Consider the following 26018-nt stretch of genomic DNA (forward strand, 5'->3'; position numbering starts at 1 on the left):
ACAGGGAGTGACCAGCTTCATTTTCACGGCAAACACCGTTGTTTGTCCACCTGCCGAGATGCGTGACGGACATAACTATTACAAAATACTATTTTCCCACAATAACTATCTTCGTAAAATGTTGAGCACATTCTGAAAACAACAGTTCTGAGAGTGCGGAGATGCTAAGTACACAATCTTGTGTCTATTTGCTTTATATTATGATACTTATGCTCTACCAATGCTGTCCAGTCACATTATACTGTTCAAAAAATTAGTCAAAAAGAAATTCAAAATTCTTTTTCAGCCACTGTGCAAAGTTGAAGAATGGTGAAGAAAACTTAAGCAGTTAAGACTGAAGAAAGTAATTTGATTCTCTTCACCACAAATTTGCAGCACTCCTCATGCTGAAAAAAACAGCAAAAAAAGCTAAAATGCCTTTAGTATCATTGAAATTCTGGGGGTAAGTTATTGTATGTCCTGTAATAATTACAAGCACTCAGAAGGGAATAAATATTCTGGTACATTTGCAAATCACTGCTTTTCCCAGGTGTGATACTTTGAATGAGGCATTTTTTACTTTCTCTGACTAAAAAACATGACTGTAGTGGAGAATCAGCATCAGCAAGAAAGGACATTCAGAAGCTCATCAATTAATTTGTGGAATACAAGAAAATATGTAGAGTGAACATCCTAGTGGGAGTTTAAAACATAAGTATACCCATAGTCCTTAAACCCATAGTCCTTAAACTTGCAGTAAGGATATTCAAAAGATTTTCTCAGCTACCTTACCACCATTCTGAAAATTTTCAAAGTCTGCAAAGGAACCATGAGATAAAATGAATTCCAATACATTTTTTACTAATCCTTTGACATTGAACCTCTCATAGTTGGATAAATTGCAACAGGCTGAAAGCTGGGTAACATCAGTAGAAAACAATTCAGAAGGTTAAGTACCATAATACAGAGCTGACAAACAAATTTCCAAACTAAATAGGCAGGAAGTTGTGTACCCATCATCACTGATGCACTCTCAGAACTGTTGTTTTTCAGTGGATGCTTGACATATACAAGCCATGAGTAGGTAATTATCGTGGGAAAACAGTATTTTGTAATAATTATACGCGGCAGCAACTCGGCAAGTGGACAAATAACGGTGTTTGCCGAGAAAACGAAGCTGGTCACTCCCTGTTGCCATACTTATCAGGTGCCTGGGAAATTTCCGACACTGCGCTTGGACATCGGAGCGCTGTTCTTGATTCCAGGCCTCTCTTAATCAGGAACATCAGCTGACCGTGTGAAGTGGTCCGTTACCCATTCTGAAAATTGACGCCGCACAGCATCGACTCTCTCTTCTGAACCATGATGTCTGATCTTAATCGCCCACGCGAAAATCAGTTGAAAGGAAAGTTCAAGGGATTGCTCGGTCGTTTCATTGGCGCAGATCGTTCACATGATCAACGCCCTAGCGGTTCGAGGTTCGTGTTGCTGAACGACATACATACAGATAGCATCCTGACAGAATTTAGGTCGATGATTACAAGGGCGCCTGAAGCTACGGGAGAGCGTAGTACCTCTTTGGTTTGTTTACAATGCAAACAAATTCATCAGCTCATTTTGTCTTCGGAAATTCTAGAATGTCATGCAAGGAGCCAACATTGATATGAAGGATTCCACACTCTATGTGGCTCACAATGTGTGTCTGGTTACCCCAGCATTGATGATTTGAAATATTGATTGGACTTTTTGTGAAGATCAATGTTCATGAACATGCCAGCAGGGGTCAAGATGATACACTCCTTGCTCCCCAAAGGCCAAATTCAAGTGCTCTATTTACAGGTCGTGAGTATATTCTTCAGAGGCTGAAGGATCACTTTGCAGTTCAAGATGAAGGGGATAGAGGCAGAAAGTCATTCTTGTTATATGGCATGGGAGGTATTGGAAAGACACAGATTTGTTTGAAGTTTGTTGAGGAGATGGCTGGGAGGTAAGTTTTTTCAGACATAATATTTCTGATTTTATGACAAGTGAATGCAGATTCTCTCACATTTTCTGGATTGATGCTTCTTCTGAAGATACTATTGCTCTTGGTTTGAAGGGTCTTTGTTCTCATCCTGAGGCTAAAGCTGCTAATATCTCTGTGTCCTCTATGTCTGCTCTTATCTGGATTGCATCTCTGCAGTCTAAATGGCTGCTGGTGTTTGACAATGCTGATGGTGCACCTGAAGTTGTAGAGAAATTTATTCCACTTGGTTCTGAGGGCAATATTCTGGTTACTAGCAGAAATCCATCTCTTGGGCGTGTCACATCTTATAAAAACTCTCTGGAAGTTGATCAGATGGCTGAAAAGGAAGCCATATCACTCTTAGTGAAAGCCAGCAATCTGACTGAGCTGCCAGAAAATGTTTATATCATAGCTCAGCAGATTGTAAATGAACTCTGCTGTTTGCCTCTGGCTGTTGATCAAGCAGGGGCTTCCATTCAAGCTGGTCTCTGTAGGATTAACAATTACCTTGATCATTTGTCTCGACAGAGAAAAAGGCTCATGAACCACCCTTCATTCAGGGGAGCATCTCAGTACAATCGTACAGTTTATGAAACATGGGATTTGTCTTTCAATGAAATTGAATCAAGGGCAAACAAGAAATCTGATGAGCATGGTAGAGCAGCTGCTCAGGCTGCTATTCTTATTCTTGAAACTGTTGCATTTCTACATCATGAGAATATCATTGAGGCTGCTTTTAGAAAGGCTGCTATGAAATTCTCTAAAGGAGATCACAGTAAACTGGAACAAAACATCAAAAGCTGCATCACCCAATTGCTCCAGCTGGAAGAGGATCAGAGTTGGAATGAATTCTTCTTTCATGAAGGAATTAGAGTTCTTATGTCCTTTTCTTTGATCAAAGGGGGCCCAAGCTCTTCAGATATCTACACCATTCATCCACTGATGCATCAATGGAGTAGAGATAGGATGTCAATGTCTCAAAAAAGGTGCATGATGCAGGTGGCAAAATTGATCCTTGTAAACTGTATTACAAGAGAAATGACAGCTGAGAACATTGCATTCAACAGGGTTCTTGTACCACACATCAAAGCCAATTACCAGTTAGAGAGCAAAAATGGCTTTGAGCGAGTGTTTGATGATGATGAATATTCCAATTTCAGTTATGTATTCTCTGGAACTGGAATGTGGAAAGATGCAGAGTATCTTGAATGTCAGATAGTAGAAATGAGGATGAAGGAGCAGGGGATGAACCATCCATCAACACTGACCAGCATGTCAAATCTTGCATGTACCTATGCAGACCAAGGAAAATATGAGGAGGCAGGGGAGCTGCAGCTGAAAGTCCTGGATCTCCGTACAAGGGTGGTGGGGCCGGATCATCAAGATACCTTGAAGAGTATGACTGATGTTGCAGTCACATATTTATACCAAGGAAAATATGAGGAGGCTGGGAAGCTGCAGCTGAAAGTCTTGGATCTGTATACAAGGGTGTTGGGGCCAGAACATCCAGATACATTGACCAGCATGGCAAATCTTGCAGTCACATATTTTGACCAAGGAAAATATGAGGAGGCTGGGAAGCTGTGGCTGAAAGTCTTGGATCTGCGTACAAGGGTGTTGGGGGCAGAACATCCAAGTACCTTGACCAGCATGGCAAATCTTGCAAGTACCTATTCAGACCAAGGAAAACATGAGGAGGCTGGGGAGCTGAAGCTGAAAGTCTTGGATCTGCATACAAGGGTGTTGGGGCCAGAACATCCAAAGACATTGACCAGCATGAATAATCTTGCAGTCACATATTTTGACCAAGGAAAATATGAGGAGGCTGGGAAGCTGTGGCTGAAAGTCTTGGATCTGCGTACAAGGGTGTTGGGGGCAGAACATCCAGATACATTGATCAGCATGGCAAATCTTGCAAGTACATATTCACAACAAGGAAAACACAAGGAGGCTGAGGAGCTGAAGCTGAAAGTTGTGGATCTGCATACAAGGGTGTTGGGGCCAGAACATCCAGATACATTGACCAGCATGAATAATCTTGCAGTCACATATTCATACCAAGAAAAATATGAGGAAGCTGCAGAAGCTGTGAGTGAAGGTTTTGGATCTGCATAAAAGGATCTTGGGGCCTGAACATCCAGATACATTGATCAGCATGGCAAATCTTGCAGTCACATATTCACAACAAGGAAAACACAAGGAGGCTGAGGAGCTGAAGCTGAAAGTTGTGAATCTGTATACAAGGGTGTTGGGGCCAGAACATCCAGATACATTGACCAGCATGAATAATCTTGTAGTCACATATTCATACCAAGAAAAATATGAGGAAGCTGCAGAGCTGGGAGTGAAGGTTTTGGATCTGCATAAAAGGATCCTGGGGCCTGAACATCCAGATACCTTGGCCTGCCTGAAAAATCTTGCAAGAACATACTCACGACAAGGAAAACATGAGGAGGCTGAGGCACTGAGGGCTAGGCTGAAGTTTCTGGCTCTGAGTGAATAAGTTTGGCTCTGTCCCTTTTTTTGCCCCCTAGAGCAGGAAACCAAGGAGACTTGTTCCAAGATATAATAAAGTATTCTTACAATGAACCAGACAAAGGCCCATCAAGAATTAACAACATGTATGATACAAACTTCAGAGAAAAAAAAGGTATCCAAATTGTGTTGTTCTGTGTGAGGAAGAAATAAATAAACTGTTACCATAATGGGAGACATTCAGAAGACAAGCTTTCCATTTCAACACAGAGTTATGCCCCCCTTACTTCCTCATAAATAACATGCAGAATCAGAGAAGACAAAGAAAATTTTCTGAATCCTAAAATCCATGAAAGAACAAACAAAAAAAATGAAAATGTGGTCATGGATGCACGTTTTTATGTACATACCTCATGGTGCTGCTCTTCCAACCGAGCTAATTTCCCTGTAAATAATGTTAATGAATATTGCAAATTGGTTGTGGGGTGATACTAGGTAACTTGCAAGGAATGTCATACTAAAAAAAATAAGCATATGTTACACCAATTCTCCATCCATCCAGTATATATAATAAAGTATGAGCATATAAGTAGCAGTCGTGGTCGAGGAGGGGTATACGGGAGTGGAAGAACAGGTCGGTCTATCCAAAAAAATACACGTAGGCCGTGCACGCTCACACCCCATCCCCTACCCTACGCTCGTCCTCCCCATCCCCCCGCCTAGCCAAAAACGCACCGAAATCCCTAGACCTCTTCCCCCCTCCCCCTCCAAAGCCTGTCATTGGGAAACCGCCACCACCCGGTGCACCGATCCGTCCCACCGGGAATCCACCACCTGCACCTTCAATCCGTTCGGTGAACGCTCCTTCTTCTCGAACAGGTAACTCATTATCCTCCAAATCAAAAAACCCCTGTCCCTGCTCGACGGTACTTGGACTGACAACCTGAGCGTCGCTGAACGCAGGTGAGGAAGGTGATTGGAGGGAGGGCGATTGCGAGGAAGTGTTGGATCTTGATCTTGATTGGGAGGTTGAGGAATGTTTGGATTTGCGAACGCCGGGGTTGGGGTGATGTTGGTGGGGAGGAACGGTGTGATGGGGTCGGTCAGACGCAGATGCGGATGTACGGCTCAACGAAGATCGATTACGACGTGAATCTGAGGTACCCCCGTTTGAGTGAGCGCCGTTTGAGTTTTTGCGTGCGTAGAGGCTTCCGTCGAGGTCTGCGTTTTCGTCGTCTTCCTCCGCTGCTGCTGTTGGAAGAAGAGGGGCGGATACGAAATGTCCGAAACCTTCCCTCGACTGTTGGGATCGAGAGTGAGACCTCGAATGAGAATGAGAGCCCGACGAAGACGTCGCCGTAGTCCCCCCACCAGCTCCAGCGCCACTAGGCCGCTTCAGCAAAGCCAACCCACCACTCCCTTGAAACCCCTCAAACTCCTCCCCATCGCCAACAACACCAGCCTCCACGAGCCTCTTCATCTCCTTCTTCGCTTTCCTCCGTTGTCTCCTCTCCTCTTTTTCCTTGAGACGCTTGGCCTCCGCTTCGGCTGCTTCGGTGGCTTTGGAGACAGAGATGGATTGGATGGTGGATATGTCGAGAGGAGCGGCGTCGGAGTCGAATGTTTGGGTAGTTAGGGTTGTTGTGGGCGTGCTGCCACCCCCGCTGCTGCTGCTGTGGTGACGGCGGAATAAAGGCGCATCGTCGTCGCCAGCGTCGTCGTCGGGTGGGAGTTGGATGGGAGGTGGTCGGCCGAAGAGATCGAATCCGAACAGGGTTATCCTCCTAGGTTTCCCATTCCCGTTCGTATTTGCCTTGGACCTTCGTTTTCGTCTCCTCCCTCCCCTTCCAGGGTTCGAATGTAAGGAAAGAGTTTCCGCCCGCTCGTTATCCGATGAGTCGGCTAAGAGGCCTTGTAGTTCGTCAGGACGCGCGCGGGGGATACGGTTGACAGCGGGGTTGTATAGCTCTGGCTGTTCTGCTGATATTGTCAGTCGATTTGTGTTCTGTAAACTATCAGAGGACGAAACGGGGCGGAGACAGGGCATGCACGAGCCCAGTGCGATCTTGACCGTGTCGGACCATGAGAAGGGGGTCGTCATCGTTGTCGTTGTGGGCGGAGGATGGGACTGGGAGGTTGGAGGGAAATTTGAAGAGACGGTACTGCAGCAGGTGATTACGATGCCAACGCACCACTCGGCAAACAACGGCACTCACCCTAATTGGGATCAGACACCAACTTGAGCGAGCACATGTTTTCTCTCCTTTCCGTTTTCACGGTCTAGGCACTATGGCCCGAGGAAGAAGAGGAAACGGAGGAGGAGGAGGATGCATCGATGAAGTGGTGCAGAGAAGAATTTCATGTAAAGTACAAGTAAAGTTGACGTCGCTGACAGGGGCCGTCAAATTCTTGACGTCAGTCTCAACCAAGTTTCAACTCAAGGCGAGATCCATGCATCCATAGCCATAGGCGACATACAGATTTATTCTTCAGCGTGCGATCGCCTCATCATCTTTATATCCGAGCCCATAGTCTTTTCCAAGTTGTCCGGCCACTATGATTTTGAATAGCGAACCCTCCAATCTCTAACGAAGGGGGCATAGCTCAGCTGGGAGAGCAGCAGACTGAAGCCACTGAAATCGAAAACTCAACTTGCATTCTGAAGGTCCCGCGTTCGATCCGCGGTGCCCCCATCATTAGGTACCAAGTGTATTCTTATTTTTTGAGATCTAATACAACAACAGGAAAGCATAGCTCGGATGTTGAGAGTCTGCATTCAATTCGCAGGTGCCCATAGATCAATATTTCTTTTTTCTTTCGAAATCCAGCCATCTATCTACCGTATGTCCAGGTTTTCCACCATACGAAGCGTCAGATTTGAGGCGGATGTTCCATTTGCGCTGCCCCCATCATCTACAACTCTTCAGCTCAACTTGCCGTCCTTTGAACCTTCTACAATAGAACGGGCGTAGCTCAAGTTGGAAGAGCATCAGAATAAAGTATCACATAATGATAAAGGACCAGGTAATTCTGAAGGTCCGCGTTCGATTCGCGGTGCCCCCCTTATCTCTGATTTGTCTGGTTGTTTTGGCAATGGAACGGGGGAAATTTTATCTTTGTGAAGATTACAAGGTCGTATAGTCAGTCGAAAATGACAAGAAATGGGCGGAAGAGGAAACGTATGCTGGGGGGACTCTAGCATCAGATTCAAGGTGGAGGGATAGAGAATCACGTTCTAACGACGTTCAATTTTTCCAGTTCATGTTGCCGTCCTAACCCTCTGCAGTAAAAAGGGCATAGCTCAAGTTGGAAGAGCATCAGAATAAAGTAGAGATATCAGTAGGTAATTCTGAAGGTCCGTGTTCGATTCGCGGTGCCCCCCATGATAGCACCAAATGGTACAGTCAGTTGTTTTGGCAATGGAACAGGTTTATTATCATATTCGTGGAGATTACAAAATCGTTTAGTAAGTCGAGAATGACAGAAAATGGGCAGAAGAGGAACGTATGCCGGGGAAGAGCCCTTCTGCCCTCATCTTTTCTATCCAGGGTGGCGTTTATTCCCAAGTTAAACCTCGTTTGCAAAATCTCCGTCAGGTGTCGTAGGATACCTAACAAATTTGGTAATGCTCTCTTACTTACCCATGACTTGGATGCGGGACGCTGCCGGCCAGTGGAATGACCATCATATTTCACCAGATCTTGAAGGATATATCTAGTTTGATATCGATCTGCAGGACCAGGCATACGAGCAACCCATGGACATGCATTCTGAAAGTCTGTGTTCGATTTGTGACGACCCTTCCAAGATCCATTTCACGCCGCTGTCCTAACCTTCTGTAGTAAAAAGGGCATAGCTCAAATTGGACGAGCATCAGAATAAAGTTTGTAAACCCAGAAAGATGCATTCAGAATTCTGAAGGTCCGCGTTCGATTCGCGGTGCCCCTAGAGGGAAGACAAGAGGCAGAATGTCCTTTTGTTTTGGCAGTGGAGCAGGGAAAATCCTCATCTTTGGATATCTGGAAAGTGGTGTAGTAAGTTGAGAATGACATGATATGGGTGGAAGAGGAACGTATGCTTGAGGGGGGGGTGTCGAACGGAGCTCTTCTATCCTCATTTTCTCTATCTGGAGTGGCGTTTTTTATTCCAAACCTCGCAAAACCTTCGGAAGGGCTCCGTCACCTGTCGTAAAATACCTAACAAATTTAGTTCAATGCTCTTACTTACCCATGACTTGGATGCGGGCGCTGCCGGCCACCAGTAGAAGTTCACACTCTGAAAGTCTGTGTTCGATTTGTGGTGCCCTCAGGCCTGTTAGCCAGACTTCTTCCAGTTCAGGTTGCTGTCCAAACCCTCTTCAGTAAAAAGGGCGTAGCTCAATGGAAGAGCATCAGAATAAAGTACGAGGATAAGCCTGAAATTCTGAAAGTCCGCGTTCGATTTGCGGTGCCCCCCTCAATTGTTCATACAGATGTTAAATTGTTTTGGCAATGGAACGGGTTTAGGATCATCTTTGCGGAGATTACAAAGTCAGTCGAGAATGACAGGAAATGAGCGGAGGAAGAACGTATGCTGGGGGTTGCCTCAGGATCCGGGAAAGGGCTCTTCTGTCCTCATCTTTTCTATGTATCTGAGGCTTCCATAGCTCGCAAAACCTTTGGGAACTTGAAGTCTCCGTCTGTCAAAGAATACTGGTTCATTACTACCCATGACTTGGATGCGGGTGCTGCCAGCCAGCGGCATGAACATCATATGTAAGTATCTTTCCGCATCTTGGAAGGACATGATTACGAGCAACCCACTGGCATGGACATGCAGGCTTCAGCGCTACACGGCGCACGGAGTCAAACAATCCTACTTCGTAAGGATTTTCTTTGGAGAAAAAATATGGCACTCATCATTTCAGAAACCTATAAGAAAACAACCAAACGCGGCGCACTGGTGACTGGCACCAAACTGGCACATCGCTCGACGAAAACCGAGAACGCTGTCAACTTTCACGTGCTCATGTAGAGACCCATTCGTCTTACTTGGCAGGAGGAGGAGGAGATACAAAGTGCCCAAGACCTTTCTCCCAATCGCTGGGCTTGAGAGCAAATTGAGAGCGGTGAGACCTTGGTGAGACCAGACCCTGGATGTTTGCCACGACAACAAGACCACAACAAATGATAATCAAACAACACCTGACAAGTTGCGCCACTACTACTTCCAACCAGTTCACGCATCGCCATATGTTTTCTAGTCTCCCGATGTCAGACTCCGATATGAAGTTGATGATAGTCGATCAATTTCATATGGAGTCTGCTTTCAAACGCGCCCGCAACATGGGCGTAGATTATTTCCCACAATATTTATTCCCACGGTTCGCTTTTGCAACATGAAAAGATGTCATGTGATTGCTTTGCGCAACGTAGGGACTGTCATGGATCGGCAATAACCGGGTATTATCCGTGGCCGTTGATACCCGTTATCCACGGATCAGACCCGTGGATATATATGGAAATCCGTGGATATCTGTGATCCGTATACTATATTTAATAATATTTGAGCAGTCTTAGTGGGAGCTACCGCTGCCACACACCAATGCACGACTGTCCTTTGTCGGCCTGTGGAATTCATCAATTTCACTCCTTCCTAAGATAAAAACACTCTTTGATGAATTTGAACATAAATTTATTGAAATACAATTATTTCTTCAGTCATTCTTTTAAATTTAACTCTGATTTTATCATTCCACACTATTCAAGCATTCATGGAGTGGACTATGTTACACCTTTAACTTAAATGCTATACAGAGATCAATTTGGTCATGAATAAATATTTAAGAGGCCAGAAACAGCCCAGAAAGACAATGTGTATATGGCAGATCAGTGATAGAGATATACCATACACATCTGTGACTCAGTTTGCACCAAAAAATCCTGAAGTGATATTTCAAAAACAAAGATATAAATTACTTATACTTATTGAACCTTCCAAGCCATGTATGACACTGGGGTAAGTATCTTGACTGGTATTTGATGCTTATCTGGCATCCAATCCTTAATAGTATGCATAATGAGTGATAAAAAGGAGTGAAATTGGATTAATAGTGAAAATAAATTTAAAAATGCTTGCTTCCAAAGAATTTGGGGTGTTTTCACAGAATTTGAGGATGGGAGAAGTTTGACAAAGTATGAATTTCACTAATAACAGCTATAAAATACAATTTAGAACTTTTATAGTTGATTTTTTCCAATTTTGAAGACTTACTTCATATCCAAATTATGATGTTTGCTTTTTATGAAGATGCCAGTGATATTTTTATGAACTGAGGCTTGATCCTTTCATTCTCCACCATTATTAAAGAATGAGCTTCTACTGAAGTTCACGTAAGATATTACAGTGAATTTTGTTATAACAAAATTATCCTAAACGACAGCTTTCTAACGCATATTTTTTCGTGGAAAACGGCGAAGAACTGACGAAGATAGATGGAGGGCTGGTCTGCGCCGCTATACCCACGGATATATCCGTACCATGGCTTATCCAATCCGTGGGTGGGAAAATCCACGGATCGGGTACGGATAATACCCGGATGTATCCATGACAGTCCCTAGCGCAACGCGCCTTGGAGGTCAAACAGAAATAGAGGTTATAATTTCGAAGTTTCCTTTGCTCAATGTGCGTGGAACCGGCCACAGTCCCACCTGAGACACCTCATCAACAAAATATTGTTGCACCGATCACTCCTACCCCATTCTGGAACTACAATGGAGTTTCTGAAAGCTCATTTTCTCCAATTCCTTCTTCGCTGTCCCTGTCAGCTTGTAGAGGTATGAAGAGCCAGTACCTGGTCTTCCTCAAGTGCAGTTGTTGGATATATGGCAAGAATGGCTGGATTGGAGGGAATTTCGTGGTCGGACAAAGGGTAGGATCCTCCAGAATAGCAAGAATGGCATGCATAACCATGTATGCAGCTTTTCCCAATGCCATTGCTGAGATTGCAAGGAGGTTGTTTACGTCAAGCAGTGAGGTAATACCCTGAAGTTAGTAGTCATGTGGACCAGATGGGAGGTGTTTCTGTTGGATTTGGAGGGAGAGGGCCCACCCCTCTGCAGATTTGAATGTAGACTTTTTGGTTACAGGTGTTTCAGGCATTATTACCAGGGAAAACGCGTATAATCGTCGATGAAGCACAACTAATTTACAACGCGACGCGGTCCGTGGGAACAAAACGTGACCATTATTTTTACGCCTATGTTGACCTTACCATAAGGCCCAGACTATATGTTTTCCACGGCAACAATACGACAACATCTGATCTTTGATAAACAACCGCATGGCGAGATCAAGGACTTGCTGCGAGTCTATACCAAGTTAGGATCTGGCGCTTCGGCGACTCGGCTTCAAGTTGTACAGGCAACAGGAGCGACCGCTCAGCCACGAGTCCACGACAGATATGTCCAGATTGACATTTACTACTCCAGTCCAATCTTATGTGCGCGTTTCGCTTCGCATAACCACACACATTCCTCATGAACGTCCTCCGACCTAAGAGGCATCTCGTCGATCTTGTCCAGGTCTGCGCAGTTTCGAATTTTTAACTTTCAAGTCACTTTTTGTCCGGATTGGCCCCAGGCTTTTGTCTCTAAAATCCTCATTTTCTTTCCGAATCTGGACCAGATTCCGTATTGCTGGCGGTCCTGAGTTTGAAGGAAACATTTGTGCTTTTTTGGGGGAAGGCTTTCTCACCGATTCTTGCTCCCAAATCGTCAAGTAGAGTGAGAACTTGGTAAGAACAATTCGTATCCCAGAGCCAACGCCGCCGATGGTATAGACAAGTACTTCGAAATTTCTCACTCGACACGGATACAATTCGTACCGTACTAACCACGCAATCTGAACCAGTCAATGGCAGTCATAGTGACGTAGACGGATAGAAAAGCGGTACGCATCACAAAGTTGTTCAATTCTTGGCTCATCGATAAGCGCATTTATTGTTCACAGTCCGGATCTTTGAGTGCTCCGATTCGCTATTTTTTCGGAGGAGATGGGATTGTAGATCGCAAACATCTCCCCTGTCGACATCAGTTCAAACTTTCCAGAAACTGTGCCGAAGCCACGTTCCCTCCTTCGTTCCGATTGGCTAGATCTAGATGTGGATAGCCTCCAAAGTCAATTTCAAACAGAACGAGTGTGGGGAGAACAAGTGTGCCTATAGGTACAGCCCTCCCTGGAAGGCCGACTCACTATCGACACTGTGACGATATAAACTCTTCCGAACACCTTAGCATCCTCCAACGCGCTCAATCCTGCCAATATGCCAGGCAACGTAAATATGCCACCACCCGTTACCAGCAAGAAAATCGATATGTAAGATTTTTGCGACGGTTGTGTCAAGAATTCTAACTATTTAATCTAGTGATGTTGTCTTACTTCAAGACTGCACCGAAAGTCAGCAGCCTTACATCGACACTGTGCGCAAATATGTCAAGGACGCCATCCCCATGATCAAAGCACAGGCCAATCTGAATGGCGGTCGAGCCCGCTACCGTGTCATCGCCTTTCGCGATCATAAGGAACAAGGTTGTGACTGGCTTATAAAAACGCACGATTTCACCGATGATCCGGCTGTCGTGGCCAACCAACTAGCAAGCCTCGTTGCGTCTGGAGGTGGTGACGGACCGGAAGCACAGTTTGACGGACTAGATGCAGCACGTCGCTCGCCTTGGAGGCAAACGGCGAAGAGGATTGTCATCCTCATCACTGACTCTCCCCCGCACGGTATCGGTGAACCCGGCGACAGTGTCCCTAGAGATCACCCTGAAGGTAGGAAAACTGCATCACCTGAGAATTCTCTCGTGCCCTTACCGTTGTCGTGATAGCTCTAACCCACGAAGCTATCCTCAAAACTTACAATAAAACGAACATTCAGCTTGTGGGTTTTGACTATACCTCTCTTTACGATCTCTGACGTTAGATTTGCAGAGCGTGCTGGCGTGTGTCCCTGAGATTACATACTATGAGGTACACTTTCACGCTCGGCTTCTCTATCTTTCTCTCAGAAACGCATCCTTCCCAGAAAGCCGAGGCATTCTACCAAGATCTAACCAAGAAGACTGGGTATGAGGATTCTTATATGTGGATCTTCCACCAGAACTAATACGTTCCACAGTGGACTGTACGTCCCTCTCCCGGACCCTGAATACAATCCCGAGCCGATGAAACTCGCCATAGTGGGCTGCGTCCTTCATTCGACTGACAGTCTCCGCACGACGGACCGATGGGCAGAATGGATTATAGAGCATTCTGATCGAGGCCACGATGCGCTTGTCAACGACATTCATGCACAGCTCACTCACGAGGGCGAGAAGTGTCATAAAGTCACCTGTACTGAGCATCGCGGCACAAACGATGTCCACTATAAACTTGTCGATGTTAATCGTGATCATGTTAGTAGTCTTGTTTGTTCTCTGCCCGTTTGATCTCACTTTAGCCTATGCACAGGTGGACGCTATTGTTGGCAAGGCACTGCGGCTCAAGGCGGACATGAAGGTTCGTGGTTTATCTTTGATTCCCAACATTTGGCCAATATTAGTATATTTTAACCGCAGGCGAATCCTCATATGTATGACGAACACTAAGAGTAAAGACTAAGGTGATCAACTCAGCCGCTTGACATTGAAGTGATGAAGTTTCTGTTGGGGTTGAACTCGAATACGAATTCAGTCGTCAGTACGCTATGACTGCCTCTTAAATTCCATGTCATACACGCAATATCAGTGGAGTGCCTAAGTTGTTATATCACCGTCAGCCGGAGAGAGGTGGAAGGACTCGCGTCTGTCACCGGCCACCTGTGAGTTACAGATGGTGAGGTAGCGTAGATGCTCTGACGATGATGAAGTAAACTAGATTGAGATTGATTTGTGAAGAACAGAACCTCAAGTTGGCTAAATATCGGCATCGAACCTTTATCTTCGTACTTGTTCAGTGATGATAACAAATTTAAATCTTTACGGTGTTACGCGCGATACATGTGGAATTGGACTCGAATTTACAGGTGCCTACAACAATTGTCCTTGGCCATTGGCAGCCTTCGCTAATCTGTTCGAACTTCAAGCAGATTGCCAGACAGCGTTCGCGCTAGAACTGATGAATGCTTGATGTCCAAGAGCGACCAAGTCTGCTCTTTCTTTGACTGCCGCTATAAAAATAAAAGAGTAACCACACAAGACGAAAAGAAGGCAGATAAATTTGCGTACGAATGAACTAGACGGTCGAGAATGGATTCAAGTTCAACATGAGGCGTTTGGCGAAGTGAAGTAGAGAAAAACTCACGTAGCCCGTCATAGTTTTGCTGCCAACCTGGGGATAGAACAGAACGCGATCAGCATCGAAGTCGACCATGCTGTGTGTACCATTCGGGATATCGTTGACAGAAGAAATGGTCGTCGTGCCCATATGATCTATGGAATCCTATGTGAATCTTGATTTACTAGAAGAGAAAAAGGATTGACGTACTCATGCCTTTGACACTGGCCCTAGGTAGCTTGAATGTAACCTTCTTCGCTAACGAGTCAAGTGAGATGGTTACATCCGTCGATCCTGCAGCACAGGTTATGACGGAAGCTACATCCAACGCCTTATAGTCGTTCCAATTTCCTCTGAGAGGTACCTCAGGGTGGTCGGCGTCGAATTCTAACCAGCCAATGGCGCTTGCCTACCGAAAATATTAGTTTTGAATTTAATGGATAGGGTAGAGATATTACGGGATCTGCTCCTACGAACTACAAGTTTCAAGAAGAAATCAGTGTAGTACAACTGAGTTGCGAAATGGACTTACGGTGGCGACGATACCATTGTTGGGGTTGCGGATTACGATTTGTAGTACTTGACCAACTTTGAACTGAATCTCGTATTTACCGATTCCTGCGAGTTGCGAGATATCGTTGTAATACAACTCTCCTTCAGGATCTAGGGGATGGAATACAGGAATCAGGAATGGACTCGTACTGATACTTGACTAATTCGATAACTAGAACTCACCGCGGCCAAAAGCGATATTGGAAACGAATTCTTTACCAGCTTTGGCACATTCTATGCGAATTCCGATGAAGTCTACTGCGCTTCCGCCGTGGTAGACTAGAGCGACTGCTGGATAATGGAATTTGAAGTCGTCTTCGGCCTGGTCTCGTAGTTGTCTGAAGGTCTTTGTGGTGCGAACTACTGGCATTTTCGAACGATGATAGGGAACTGAGTATGGATGAGGGGTCGATAATAAGTGGTTTTAGAAAAGGCTGTACCTTTCAATCCAATGACCGGCAGACTTATTCTCCCCACACTCTTTCTCTTTCAGATTGATGAACACAAACTTGGAATGCTGATCTAGCCAATCGGAAGGAAGGAACGTGTGTTCAGCGCAGTTTCTAGAAAGTTGGAAACGAGGACGCCAGTGTCAACAGGTGAGATGCTTGCGATCCATCTGCCGAGAAAATAGCGACTCGGAGCACTCAAAACACCGGACTGTGAGCAATAAATGTTGTTATCGATGAGGCCCATACCTTCCACCACAGAAGAATACAAATATGGTGATCGTAAGTAAAATGATCGGCGGAGTTGGCTGGCTTGGATGCAACTTGGATGGGATACAGATTGTTCTTACCCCACTCCATGATGGACGGCAGGGAGAGATAGGAAAGAGATCGAGATAGTAGGGCTGTTGAATTCGACTGCGCGTGCTGACAGATCGGAACATATTAAGTTGACCGGCGGCAGAAATAGAGAGTGATAAGGTAGGGACGATGGGCTGTAGTGAACATCACAACCATACGAAAGTGCCGAAGCCATATTTGGCAGAGAAGACGGGATGCAAAAGCAACGAGAGTCAAAGAATTTCAAGGATTGGGCAGCCTGAGGACCGTGCAAGGAGTCTTGAGTGGGACATCGAAAGAGCCTCACTGGCAGATCCAAAGAGGCTGCGCAAAAGGCTGACCTTGTGAGTAGGGTCGCCGTTGGTTCCTGCATGCGACGGCAAAACATTCCGGGAAGTGGTGGTCGTGGGAGTTGACATTTGCCTATTAGACGGTTCGACGATCACTGCTGTATAGGGACTGTCATGGATACATCCGGGTATTATCCGTACCCGATCCGTGGATTTTCCCACCCACGGATTGGATAAGCCATGGTACGGATATATCCGTGGGTATAGCGGCGCAGACCAGCCCTCCATCTATCTTCGTCAGTTCTTCGCCGTTTTCCACGAAAAAATATGCGTTAGAAAGCTGTCGTTTAGGATAATTTTGTTATAACAAAATTCACTGTAATATCTTACGTGAACTTCAGTAGAAGCTCATTCTTTAATAATGGTGGAGAATGAAAGGATCAAGCCTCAGTTCATAAAAATATCACTGGCATCTTCATAAAAAGCAAACATCATAATTTGGATATGAAGTAAGTCTTCAAAATTGGAAAAAATCAACTATAAAAGTTCTAAATTGTATTTTATAGCTGTTATTAGTGAAATTCATACTTTGTCAAACTTCTCCCATCCTCAAATTCTGTGAAAACACCCCAAATTCTTTGGAAGCAAGCATTTTTAAATTTATTTTCACTATTAATCCAATTTCACTCCTTTTTATCACTCATTATGCATACTATTAAGGATTGGATGCCAGATAAGCATCAAATACCAGTCAAGATACTTACCCCAGTGTCATACATGGCTTGGAAGGTTCAATAAGTATAAGTAATTTATATCTTTGTTTTTGAAATATCACTTCAGGATTTTTTGGTGCAAACTGAGTCACAGATGTGTATGGTATATCTCTATCACTGATCTGCCATATACACATTGTCTTTCTGGGCTGTTTCTGGCCTCTTAAATATTTATTCATGACCAAATTGATCTCTGTATAGCATTTAAGTTAAAGGTGTAACATAGTCCACTCCATGAATGCTTGAATAGTGTGGAATGATAAAATCAGAGTTAAATTTAAAAGAATGACTGAAGAAATAATTGTATTTCAATAAATTTATGTTCAAATTCATCAAAGAGTGTTTTTATCTTAGGAAGGAGTGAAATTGATGAATTCCACAGGCCGACAAAGGACAGTCGTGCATTGGTGTGTGGCAGCGGTAGCTCCCACTAAGACTGCTCAAATATTATTAAATATAGTATACGGATCACAGATATCCACGGATTTCCATATATATCCACGGGTCTGATCCGTGGATAACGGGTATCAACGGCCACGGATAATACCCGGTTATTGCCGATCCATGACAGTCCCTACTGCTGTATGATACGTATCGTGTGACGCGTGACGCGTCACTGTCAACATGATAATATTCAGAGAAATGAACCCTGTTTCAAAATATCACGATGGAATCCGATTCATTCCTGGTGCCAGCCAATATCATATTTGCAACATATCGGATCTTCCAGGGCTCTCTACTTACTGTCGCCATCCTGTCCATGACCGCGCCAATCTTAGATCTCGGATGCTTAGTTGCAGTCGGCATTGGTGGATGGCTCAGGCTATGCCAGTTGATGTGAGTTTATCGGTTTTGAGGTGTAAATTTGGCCGTAAATCTCGGTTTGGTAGCTGTCGAAACATATGGGTTATGGCGGTTTATGGCCTATGAGAAGTATGGGCTCGACTGTATATTTGAGCCCTACACGCTTTATCTCCCACCATCGTACTACTGATTTCGTACCTCTCCTACTCTCACTGCCATGGCGCCGACCAAAGCTCAACTCCTCGAACTCTGGCCTGTTCCTGGCCCGTCCTTGACACACTATACGGCTCCTCGTTGGCCTGGAACCTCACCCGAATCCACTGCCACCTTGCGCGTATATCTTCAACGAGACTATGTGGAACACCATGGGTAGTACAACCTGCACTCTTTTATTCATGGTTTCTCTAACCGATGATGCAGGATGTTCGACTACACTTCCAGGGGCGCTCACAATCACACACCCTTTCATCTACTGGTAGAGTGGGCGCTAGGAGGGACCTCAAAGCATCTAGATGCGATTTGGGACCAGCACGAGAATGTTGAGCGATACGCTCACCGTTCACCAGGTGCCATCACCACGGCCAATGCTTTCGATCACCTGGGTGATGGGGACTACTACCAGGCTTATCTTCACTTTTTCTCCGATCTTCTGCTGAAAACACCTCTCAGCGCTGTGCTCGAGGAGTGGCTTTTCTCGCCCAAAGCGAACTTCGATGGCAAAAAACCAGAGATGGTGAATCGCCTACTGGATGGCATCCTCCACCCCATGCTTTATCTCGGCTATGGAATCGAGTTTAGGTGCCATATTCTTCTCCATCCTTTATACGACAGTTGTGCTAACCCTTGTTTGGCAGCTTGCCCGGTCTTGTAGCTATGGGTGAGCATTCCTCTGTACCTTGCGAGAAAGCATTACTGAAAGACGATATTATCAGGACTGGCACAGACTGCTGTACACGGAGCCCCATCACCGAACTTGATACCGAGATCGATGTTCGAAGCACCGACCAAGCGTGGGCCAGGATTACACGCATTCACCATCGTGTCGCGTATCATGTCGGATAATGCGTTCAAAGATTATAAAGGGTCGTTCGACGATCTTCAGGCGAAAATTGGCCAGAAGATACAGTCGTATGCGTCAGAGTGGCTTGTGGACGGGGCCAATGACAAAGAGATTGCCAAGAAGGTGCAAGAGTTAACTTTCCTGAACGTGATGATATATGCCGTGGGTGGATGGCGCAATGGGAAATTTTATAAAGCTGAATTTACTCTGTGAGTTCTTTCGGCAACAAAAGAAAATGTATACTGACTTCAATCCTCAATAGAATGCACCTTCTCACCAGTTCGATGACCTTGACATCGTACATGGCGGTCATATCTCCGACATCGAAATCACTGCTCCTCCGCGCATACTTCACGCGTTCATTAGCCTACTACATTTCCAAGGGTCGGCCTGAACTGCCTGTCCGCTCCTTCTTTACGGCACCGATCCTCACAGATTTCCCAGGACCTACGGTAAACCCCACAGAATCCGCATTCCCTGATCCTGAGTCTCCCTTCGCCGAAACTCCAAACGTGTGGCTGAAGATCATACAATCAGCACTGGTTCACCCCGACGATCATCTGTCCAAAGTCCAGCGCACGCTGGCCCATTATGGCTCGTTGTACGGCCACATTGCCGCTGGGGAATTCAAAGGCACGGAGCTGAAGGATAGCGAGTTGATTGATGGTACATTGTTTGTGAGGACAGCTGCGTTGACCATGGAATGGATGGGGAGGATCAGGGAGGGAGAGCCGGCTAGGTTTTGGGGGGATGATCCTAATTTCCCAGAAGCCAAAATTTACTGAAGTCGATCCAAACTGCAGAATTGTTTCTCCTTCAACTTGAATGTTGCATAACCTGTTCAACTTTAACATCCCACGTAGTATTCTATGAGAGTTTGCGAGTTAGATTTTCAAATTTCTCGTTAAAAACATGGCGTGTGACTGACCATAGAATCTGCGTAGATAGATGAGAATCTACAATGCGAACCGCATTCAAGGACCGCTCCTAGGCTAGCATTAACGAGGGCGCACTGTCACCCCAACCCGACCGAATTTGCCCTTGCCTCCTCATATACTTGGCGTCCTGCTCAGAAAATTGTTGCGATGGATGGTACAGAGAACTCGTCCAGCAATCGAAAACGGCGCAGTTGAGTCCAACCAATGCTGCCGGTGTATATTATACGAGCAGGTACCGCGGTTTCAGAGCCCTCTGACGCCCCAGCGTCTTCAACAACCGCAGCATCGACTTCCGCAGCTCCTCCGTATTCGTCACCCTTTCCCGCAAGTTAATTTGATAAATTCCATCTCAACGGCATCCTTACTTGCAGTAGTGGTGGGTAGTGGCGGAATCGGCGACGCTGGCTGTAGACGACTGCGGTATGTCCGATTTTGTCCACGATGTCGGCACGTTCTGGAATACAAATAGCCGCTGGCCTGCGTAGGCGACGGTTTTGAAGTCGGTGGCGTTACGGGTAGCAGCGTGGAGGCACTTGACACCGGTCGGTGAGAGGGACAAAAGATCAACACTTAGGTCGTTCTGGGCACCGAGGTTGAGGATGACTGTGCGGGCGAGAGCGCCAGTAAGGGAAGAGGAATCATTGGGATGCTACGGGTTGGCTTGAGATGGACCGTTGCCAGCAGCTCATGCAGCGGAGGAGCCTGGCCGGTCGAGACTTCCGCGGTGCATACTGGTCACCTTCGAAGAGAGGCTGGCATTTGTTGTCGAGAAAAAAACGTTTTTCACGCTTTTTTTTTTTTTTGGTTGAAGAACTCCGTCACGTGATGGTGTCCGTGGTGACGGAATTCAGGCCCAACTCAATCCACCGCGAGTAAGGAGCGGTGACGATGGCAGGGTGTGGACGTGGACGGGGCGTGAATGCACTCCGACATGTGTGGGGGAAAGCGGCGTGTTGATGACGAGTATGCTTCATGCACTCTGAGGCCGGCGTCGCGGAACCTCGGGGCGAACGGATGACTGGACGAGGCTGACGACGGAGAGAATAGGAAGAAGAGATCAGGATGAATGTATTTGCCAATGATGGAATATTGTAAGTTAATCTTGACTGAACGTTTAGAGAAGGCTGCGAATACATCCAGAATCGAGGCGAACCAGTGTACATGTTCATGGCTGTAGTCAACGGGCCCCCACCACGTTCCAAGGCCCGGATGACATCTGTGAAGAGCAGGAGGGGGAATAGTCAGCAAGACAAGATACAACAAGAGAGAGTGGAACTTAGAGTGACGGACAGTGGTTGAGAACGCAGAACACTCAAAATCACGATAACACAGTAATTCAGCAGAGGGTCACGGGCGCCGTAATACAATGCTGCGGAGAGATATCTCAGAAACTCAGATGAAAGAACAAAGTAAGGGGTGAACTCACTAAATTCACCGTTTTCACCACCGTCTTGTCCACCGAGAGCTACCTCAGCAAAGCTAGAGCATGAACCCGAGCCTGCTGAGCGTACTCGCCTGCCACTCAGCATCGCGACCTGGCTAAAGGCGGCGGATGTAGATGAATTGATAAATTTCGGGAAGCGGAAAAGTCAACGTGTCGCGTCCGTGAATGTTGAATCCCATCCGCGTTGTTATCGAGGGTACGCAGGACGAGGAGAATATGCAGGCGGAGGCAGCGAGTGGGGGTGTCGTGGTTGTTCACGTCGTCCGCGTCGACGCGGATTGGCGGTTTTTCCTCCGAAATATCTTTTTGAGAGCGAGATCGAGAATGAGACCCAAGGGAAGACATAGCAGTGGTTCCCCCAACAGCCCTTCACCAGCGCCAACCCACCACTCCCCTTGAACCCCCGAAACTCCTCTCCATTGCCAACCACACCAGCCTCCACGAGCGTCCTCATAGCTAGCGTTGTTGTGGGGTGTGCTACCACTGCCGCTGCGGTGACGACGGAATAAGAGCGCGTCCTCAGCGTCATCGTGTAGGAGTTGTATATCTGGTCGTCCAACCCGAACAATGTTATTCTCCGAGGCTTCCCATTCCTTGGACCACCGTTTTTGTTCTTCCTGTTCCAGAAGCAGGGCTCGAATGCAAAGAAAGCGTCTCCCCCTTCTCATTACCCGAAGAGTCCGCTAGGAGACCTTGCAGCTCGTCAGGCCACGCGCGGGGGGGGTGCGGTTGACGGGGTGGTACGCCGTTCTTCTCCTGATGATGACGAGTTGGGCCGTCGATTGGCGGTGATCTGTAAACTATCAGAGGACGAAACGGGACGAAGACATGACATACATGGGCCCCATGCAATTTCGGTCCATGAGAATGGCGTTGTCATATGGCAGCAGAGCTTGCTAAGTTGGAAAGTGTAAAGGGAAATTGGCATGACTGCAGGTGATTACGAGCACATCCTTGTCGGCAAACAACGGCACTCGACCAGGGCACCAACGCATATATTTTTCTCTTTTCTATTTGCGCGGTCTGCAAGGTGTGACTGAAGAAGAGGAAAGCGATGTCGAGAAGAAATATGAGCTGGTGTCCTCAAATCCGTGTCGGGAATAACGTGACCTGAATTGCCACTTGAGAGAAAGTCCTCGACAGTGTCTCGCAACAAGGGGGCATAGCTCAGCTGGGAGAGCAGCAGACTGAAGTAAGTCGCCAGTACTAACTACTGCATTCTGAAGGTCCCGCGTTCGATCTGCGGTGCCCCCATCCCAACATTGGAAGTAGAAGTTTTTTTTATCCCCATGATCGGTTGATCCATACGTAGCCAGGATATCTCTTCAAATTGTTTTGGCAGTGGAAACAAGGGAAATACTCTTTTATTTCATTATCATCTTTGTGAGATACATAGTCATTAATGGGGGGGCATAGCTCAAGTTGGGAGAGCATCAGATGGAAGTGTAGCCAAAGCCCAAAGGCAGATTCGCATTCTGAGAATCCACGTTCGATTCGTGGTGCCCTCAATCATAACCTCCGAAATTGATATGGGTCGATTTTTGCTGGTGCTGGCTTACAATTTGGAGCGGGAGCGTGAATGAAACAAATTTCTTTCAGCTCAAGTGCATTCTTTCCACATCGACTGCAAACAGGATAATGTTCTGGCACTTGCGTCGGCAATAGAGAACATTACAACAGATGAGAGGGGTATGAATAGTTTCTGACTAAGAGATAGGACTCCCCAACGTTGTTCGTCGGGTCTTGTCTTTTTTTTTTGGAAAACTCGAAATACGTCTGGAGAATGTGTTATTGATAGCTATGTATGTACGACGAGCATGCGAATCTAGATCAAATACAACTGGTACGACATTTGTATAGTATACAAAGAATAAAGCGAGAGCGTCCGAAGGTACAGTTTGTGAAGTAGAAATATAATGATTTGTCGTCAAAATCATCTACACAAATACGTCCGTGCGTCCATAATGTCCAAGGGCCACTTTGTATAAAATAAATGAAATTTATGCGGCATCAGTTGGAGCTGGGCCCCCAGAGGGGAAGGCAGAGGAGGGAAAGTCGGGCGGGCACTGAAAAAAATTGTGAGTGCCATTTTCAGAAAATAAAAAACCTTTCGTACCCCTTGTGAAAGCGACCCAGAAGAAAAATTGGAGGCTGGTAAGTCACTGGGTACCGCGCCATCACTGGGCGCAGCGGAAGGCAAGTAAGATGGGCACTAAAAACAGAGTTGAGAAGTATTGTCATTTACAGAATCATGCCTGCATACCGCTGATGGAGTAGAACCTTGAGAGAATGAAGGTGGGGCGTTACCAGATCCACTTGGCATTGCTCCATTTTGTGGGATATCTGTCGGCGTCGCGCCGTCCGATGATCTGGTCGAAGGGAAATCGGGAAATTGGGAAAGGGATTCTAGGTATTCCCTGGGGAGCTGGGTGGGCGCCGGGCTATCAGGAGATGCTCCGGAAGGGTAGGACGACGTGTTCTGCGAGATAAGATAAGATAATGCCGCGTGGACAAAGGCTTTGCGTACCGTTGCTGGAATGTCAGATTGAGAGGGCGCTGAGGATTTGTCAGAAGCATCCCCTGGCATGTCGGTCGGCGCCGACCCAGCAGCAGATTCAACAGGCGGGAGACCGGAGGGGCGCTGGGAAGAAGGTAAGTTTTCGGTTAACTTGATTGAAGATTCTCGTACCGCATCTGGTAGACCACTCGCAGAGAAAGAGGGCGGACACCTCAAAGGTCCCGCAGAAATGTTGTACGCATTGCCATCCTGTGGAATATCGGTTGGTGCTGGCGCGGCCCCTGACCTTGATGGCTTGGAGAACGACATTGGGCAATCCGTGGGGCTTCCGGAAGGGACCGGTGTAGGAATAACGGCTGCACAAGCAAGGTGAGCAGCGGCAATAGAAACAGCGATGAGAGTGAAGACGCGAGTAATGGCCATTTGACTGAGATTTGACTGTGTAGGTGAGCGTAGAGAGGAATTGTGATGAATGGCAGACTGACCTCAACGACGCCTTTATACCCTCAACGTCGTACCCAGCACCACATCACAGGTCTACTGCGCAAGCATAATATTTTTTCTTTCAAGATGCGCGATGTCGCACAACGGTATGGTATCTCCCGACTGTTACTGCGGCTTGGCTTGATAGCGGTAAACACAGCGATAAAAATAGAAGTAGGAACAAACGACTAACGAGGAGCAGAGGATATATGATCCAGGTACGGGAATTCCAGACCGTGAGGCTCCGTGACGAGGGCGCGGGCGAAATCCATGAGATTCCTTGGCATTTGCGGTCCATCGCACTTGGGTCTAAATTGAGCAACGTACCAACTGCGGAAGGAGAACAACTCACGGTTCTTCGGCTGCTCTCTTATATCTCTTTGACATAGGTGTAGCCTCACCAACCAGAAGTATCAAGGAGTCTAGTCCCGCAGACAGTCAGTCACGTCGTTGTAAATTTTGTTCCTGCACACAACCTTGGATTAGACAGAAGGCAACACGCTGGGATAGCCAACCACAAGCCCGTGAACATCTACCAGCTTTCTCATTCATTTTCCTCTGCCATCGGACTCTTTCCACCCTCGCCTCCGCCTCAACCTTCCGCATAGGAGTCCGTGCCCACAACGGAAACCCACTCTCCTCATGACCCCTCTTCAACCTCTTCTTGGTCTCCACCCAGATCACTCATTATCGGCCTCGAATGGCGCAGCGTCATAAGCATCATGCGTGGCGGGTGGTCGGTAGATGTTTGACCATAATTTTTTCGGTAGCGTGGACGAGAATGTCATTCGGATCTTTTCGCCAAACTCTTGTGCCCGCATTAGTGAACTGAACGGAGACCACTGATAGCTAGAAGATAACATACACCCTTAGCGCGCTCTTGACCTTCCACGTAACTGTTACGGCCAACGTCGGATTGTTTGTCAGAGTAGCATCGTTGCATGGGGTAAGGCACGGGGCCCTGAAACCTCAGATATTGACGTCCAGGATATTCGCGGAGGAGGTGCGAGTTCAAACGTTCATGCATCATGAGTAAAGCCCTGAGCGGCTGAAGCATTGTGAGGTAAATGACCACTCCAAACGGGCCGATGATTTGGAGAGGTTGGATTACTAGAGTCGGTTCATGGAGAGCGCTCACGGCAGCTTAGCGCTTAGCTCCCACATCCCCTTGTCTAATGCTTCGCAGTCATCGTGAACATGCGGAGATGCACTTGGAACACGCACCTCAGGTGCACACAAATCCCCCCACTTCCCTTCAGACTCATTAGCCTTTTGTTTCGAGTACGCTGAGCTCTCCGACAACGGGGCCACGGCTCACCGAAGATAACCTTGTAAGAACCAGATGTTGAAGGATCTTTCGAACTTCAACTCAAGGGATGTGCAATCAGGAGAGGAGGGCGGTGACGAAAACAGGCACGTCTACGATAACACGGGTAAACATCAAAACAAACTAGCCCTCCAATAGGGATCAATCTAACCAGAAACCCCCTTTTCGCGTGGAACCCTGGGTACGGTTGGCGACCAGGAGCAGGTCTGTATTTTTAGTTCAGAAGCATGATGTGAGGGGTGTTAGGGGGTTTTGGCACCGCTTCGCTAATGCGTGACGACTGCCTGCA

General features: G+C 46.6%; 7 protein-coding genes across 7 annotated transcripts in view; 3 read left to right on the forward strand and 4 right to left on the reverse strand.

Moving 5' to 3' along the window:
* Positions 1 to 5132: 5132 nt before the first annotated feature.
* Positions 5133 to 6560, reverse strand: LACBIDRAFT_333347 (uncharacterized protein; the record flags this gene model as incomplete). Its single annotated transcript, XM_001887994.1, has 1 exon — positions 5133 to 6560. The coding sequence occupies one exon, from the start codon at positions 6558 to 6560 to the stop codon at positions 5133 to 5135; it is 1428 nt and encodes a 475-aa protein (XP_001888029.1).
* A 6106-nt stretch (positions 6561 to 12666) lies between these two features.
* LACBIDRAFT_312153 (uncharacterized protein) lies at positions 12667 to 14243 on the forward strand. Its single transcript, XM_001887949.1, has 8 exons — positions 12667 to 12814; positions 12864 to 13270; positions 13327 to 13379; positions 13430 to 13468; positions 13524 to 13564; positions 13617 to 13893; positions 13949 to 13996; positions 14056 to 14243. The coding sequence occupies exons 1-8, from the start codon at positions 12762 to 12764 to the stop codon at positions 14083 to 14085; spliced, it is 948 nt and encodes a 315-aa protein (XP_001887984.1). The 5' UTR covers positions 12667 to 12761; the 3' UTR covers positions 14086 to 14243.
* Positions 14244 to 14403: 160 nt separating this feature from the next.
* LACBIDRAFT_295596 (uncharacterized protein) lies at positions 14404 to 17161 on the reverse strand (the record flags this gene model as incomplete). Its single annotated transcript, XM_001887995.1, has 12 exons — positions 14404 to 14645; positions 14704 to 14710; positions 14780 to 14907; positions 14963 to 15161; positions 15211 to 15228; positions 15285 to 15415; positions 15488 to 15642; positions 15745 to 15867; positions 16104 to 16371; positions 16434 to 16515; positions 16609 to 16722; positions 17147 to 17161. 12 exons carry the CDS (start codon positions 17159 to 17161, stop codon positions 14557 to 14559), a joined length of 1329 nt encoding a protein of 442 aa, XP_001888030.1. The 3' UTR covers positions 14404 to 14556.
* Positions 17162 to 18136: 975 nt separating this feature from the next.
* LACBIDRAFT_312155 (uncharacterized protein) lies at positions 18137 to 19925 on the forward strand. Its single transcript, XM_001887950.1, has 5 exons — positions 18137 to 18328; positions 18380 to 18757; positions 18814 to 18836; positions 18892 to 19228; positions 19282 to 19925. Exons 1-5 carry the CDS (start codon positions 18177 to 18179, stop codon positions 19802 to 19804), a joined length of 1413 nt encoding a protein of 470 aa, XP_001887985.1. The 5' UTR covers positions 18137 to 18176; the 3' UTR covers positions 19805 to 19925.
* A 393-nt stretch (positions 19926 to 20318) lies between these two features.
* On the reverse strand, positions 20319 to 21930 carry LACBIDRAFT_333351 (uncharacterized protein; the record flags this gene model as incomplete). The annotated part of the gene is made up of 5 exons (XM_001887996.1): positions 20319 to 20606; positions 20936 to 21173; positions 21248 to 21326; positions 21384 to 21496; positions 21602 to 21930. 5 exons carry the CDS (start codon positions 21928 to 21930, stop codon positions 20319 to 20321), a joined length of 1047 nt encoding a protein of 348 aa, XP_001888031.1.
* A 1471-nt stretch (positions 21931 to 23401) lies between these two features.
* On the reverse strand, positions 23402 to 25793 carry LACBIDRAFT_295598 (uncharacterized protein; the record flags this gene model as incomplete). The annotated part of the gene is made up of 10 exons (XM_001887997.1): positions 25476 to 25793; positions 24939 to 25076; positions 24755 to 24867; positions 24596 to 24704; positions 24405 to 24542; positions 24091 to 24354; positions 23929 to 24042; positions 23665 to 23880; positions 23518 to 23613; positions 23402 to 23467 (listed from the first exon to the last, which is right to left on the reverse strand). The coding sequence occupies exons 6-10, from the start codon at positions 24340 to 24342 to the stop codon at positions 23402 to 23404; spliced, it is 744 nt and encodes a 247-aa protein (XP_001888032.1). The 5' UTR covers positions 24343 to 24354; positions 24405 to 24542; positions 24596 to 24704; positions 24755 to 24867; positions 24939 to 25076; positions 25476 to 25793.
* Positions 25745 to 26018, forward strand: part of LACBIDRAFT_295600 (uncharacterized protein) — a gene marked incomplete at both ends in the record, with an annotated part of 1776 nt that continues 1502 nt past the window's right edge. The window contains 2 exons of the mRNA XM_001887951.1: positions 25745 to 25835; positions 25868 to 25933. Coding sequence (XP_001887986.1) covers positions 25745 to 25835; positions 25868 to 25933 — 157 coding nt within the window. The remainder of the gene's footprint in view (positions 25836 to 25867; positions 25934 to 26018) is intronic.

Source organism: Laccaria bicolor, genomic scaffold (assembly GCF_000143565.1).
Source record: "Laccaria bicolor S238N-H82 LACBIscaffold_50 genomic scaffold, whole genome shotgun sequence".
Taxonomy (NCBI): Eukaryota; Fungi; Basidiomycota; class Agaricomycetes; order Agaricales; family Hydnangiaceae; genus Laccaria; species Laccaria bicolor.

What these genes read in the sequence shown, in the direction of transcription:
- LACBIDRAFT_312153 (XM_001887949.1), top strand. Translation starts at nt 12,762, where the DNA reads ATGCCAGGCAACGTAAATATGCCACCACCCGTTACCAGCAAGAAAATC. An exon ending in CTGAGATTACATACTATGAG is followed by an intron (nt 13,469 to 13,523) that starts GTACACTTTCAC and finishes CATCCTTCCCAG; the next exon opens with AAAGCCGAGGCATTCTACCA. An exon ending in TCGATGTTAATCGTGATCAT is followed by an intron (nt 13,894 to 13,948) that starts GTTAGTAGTCTT and finishes GCCTATGCACAG; the next exon opens with GTGGACGCTATTGTTGGCAA.
- LACBIDRAFT_312155 (XM_001887950.1), top strand. Translation starts at nt 18,177, where the DNA reads ATGGCGCCGACCAAAGCTCAACTCCTCGAACTCTGGCCTGTTCCTGGC. An exon ending in GACTATGTGGAACACCATGG is followed by an intron (nt 18,329 to 18,379) that starts GTAGTACAACCT and finishes CCGATGATGCAG; the next exon opens with GATGTTCGACTACACTTCCA. An exon ending in GCCCGGTCTTGTAGCTATGG is followed by an intron (nt 18,837 to 18,891) that starts GTGAGCATTCCT and finishes CGATATTATCAG; the next exon opens with GACTGGCACAGACTGCTGTA.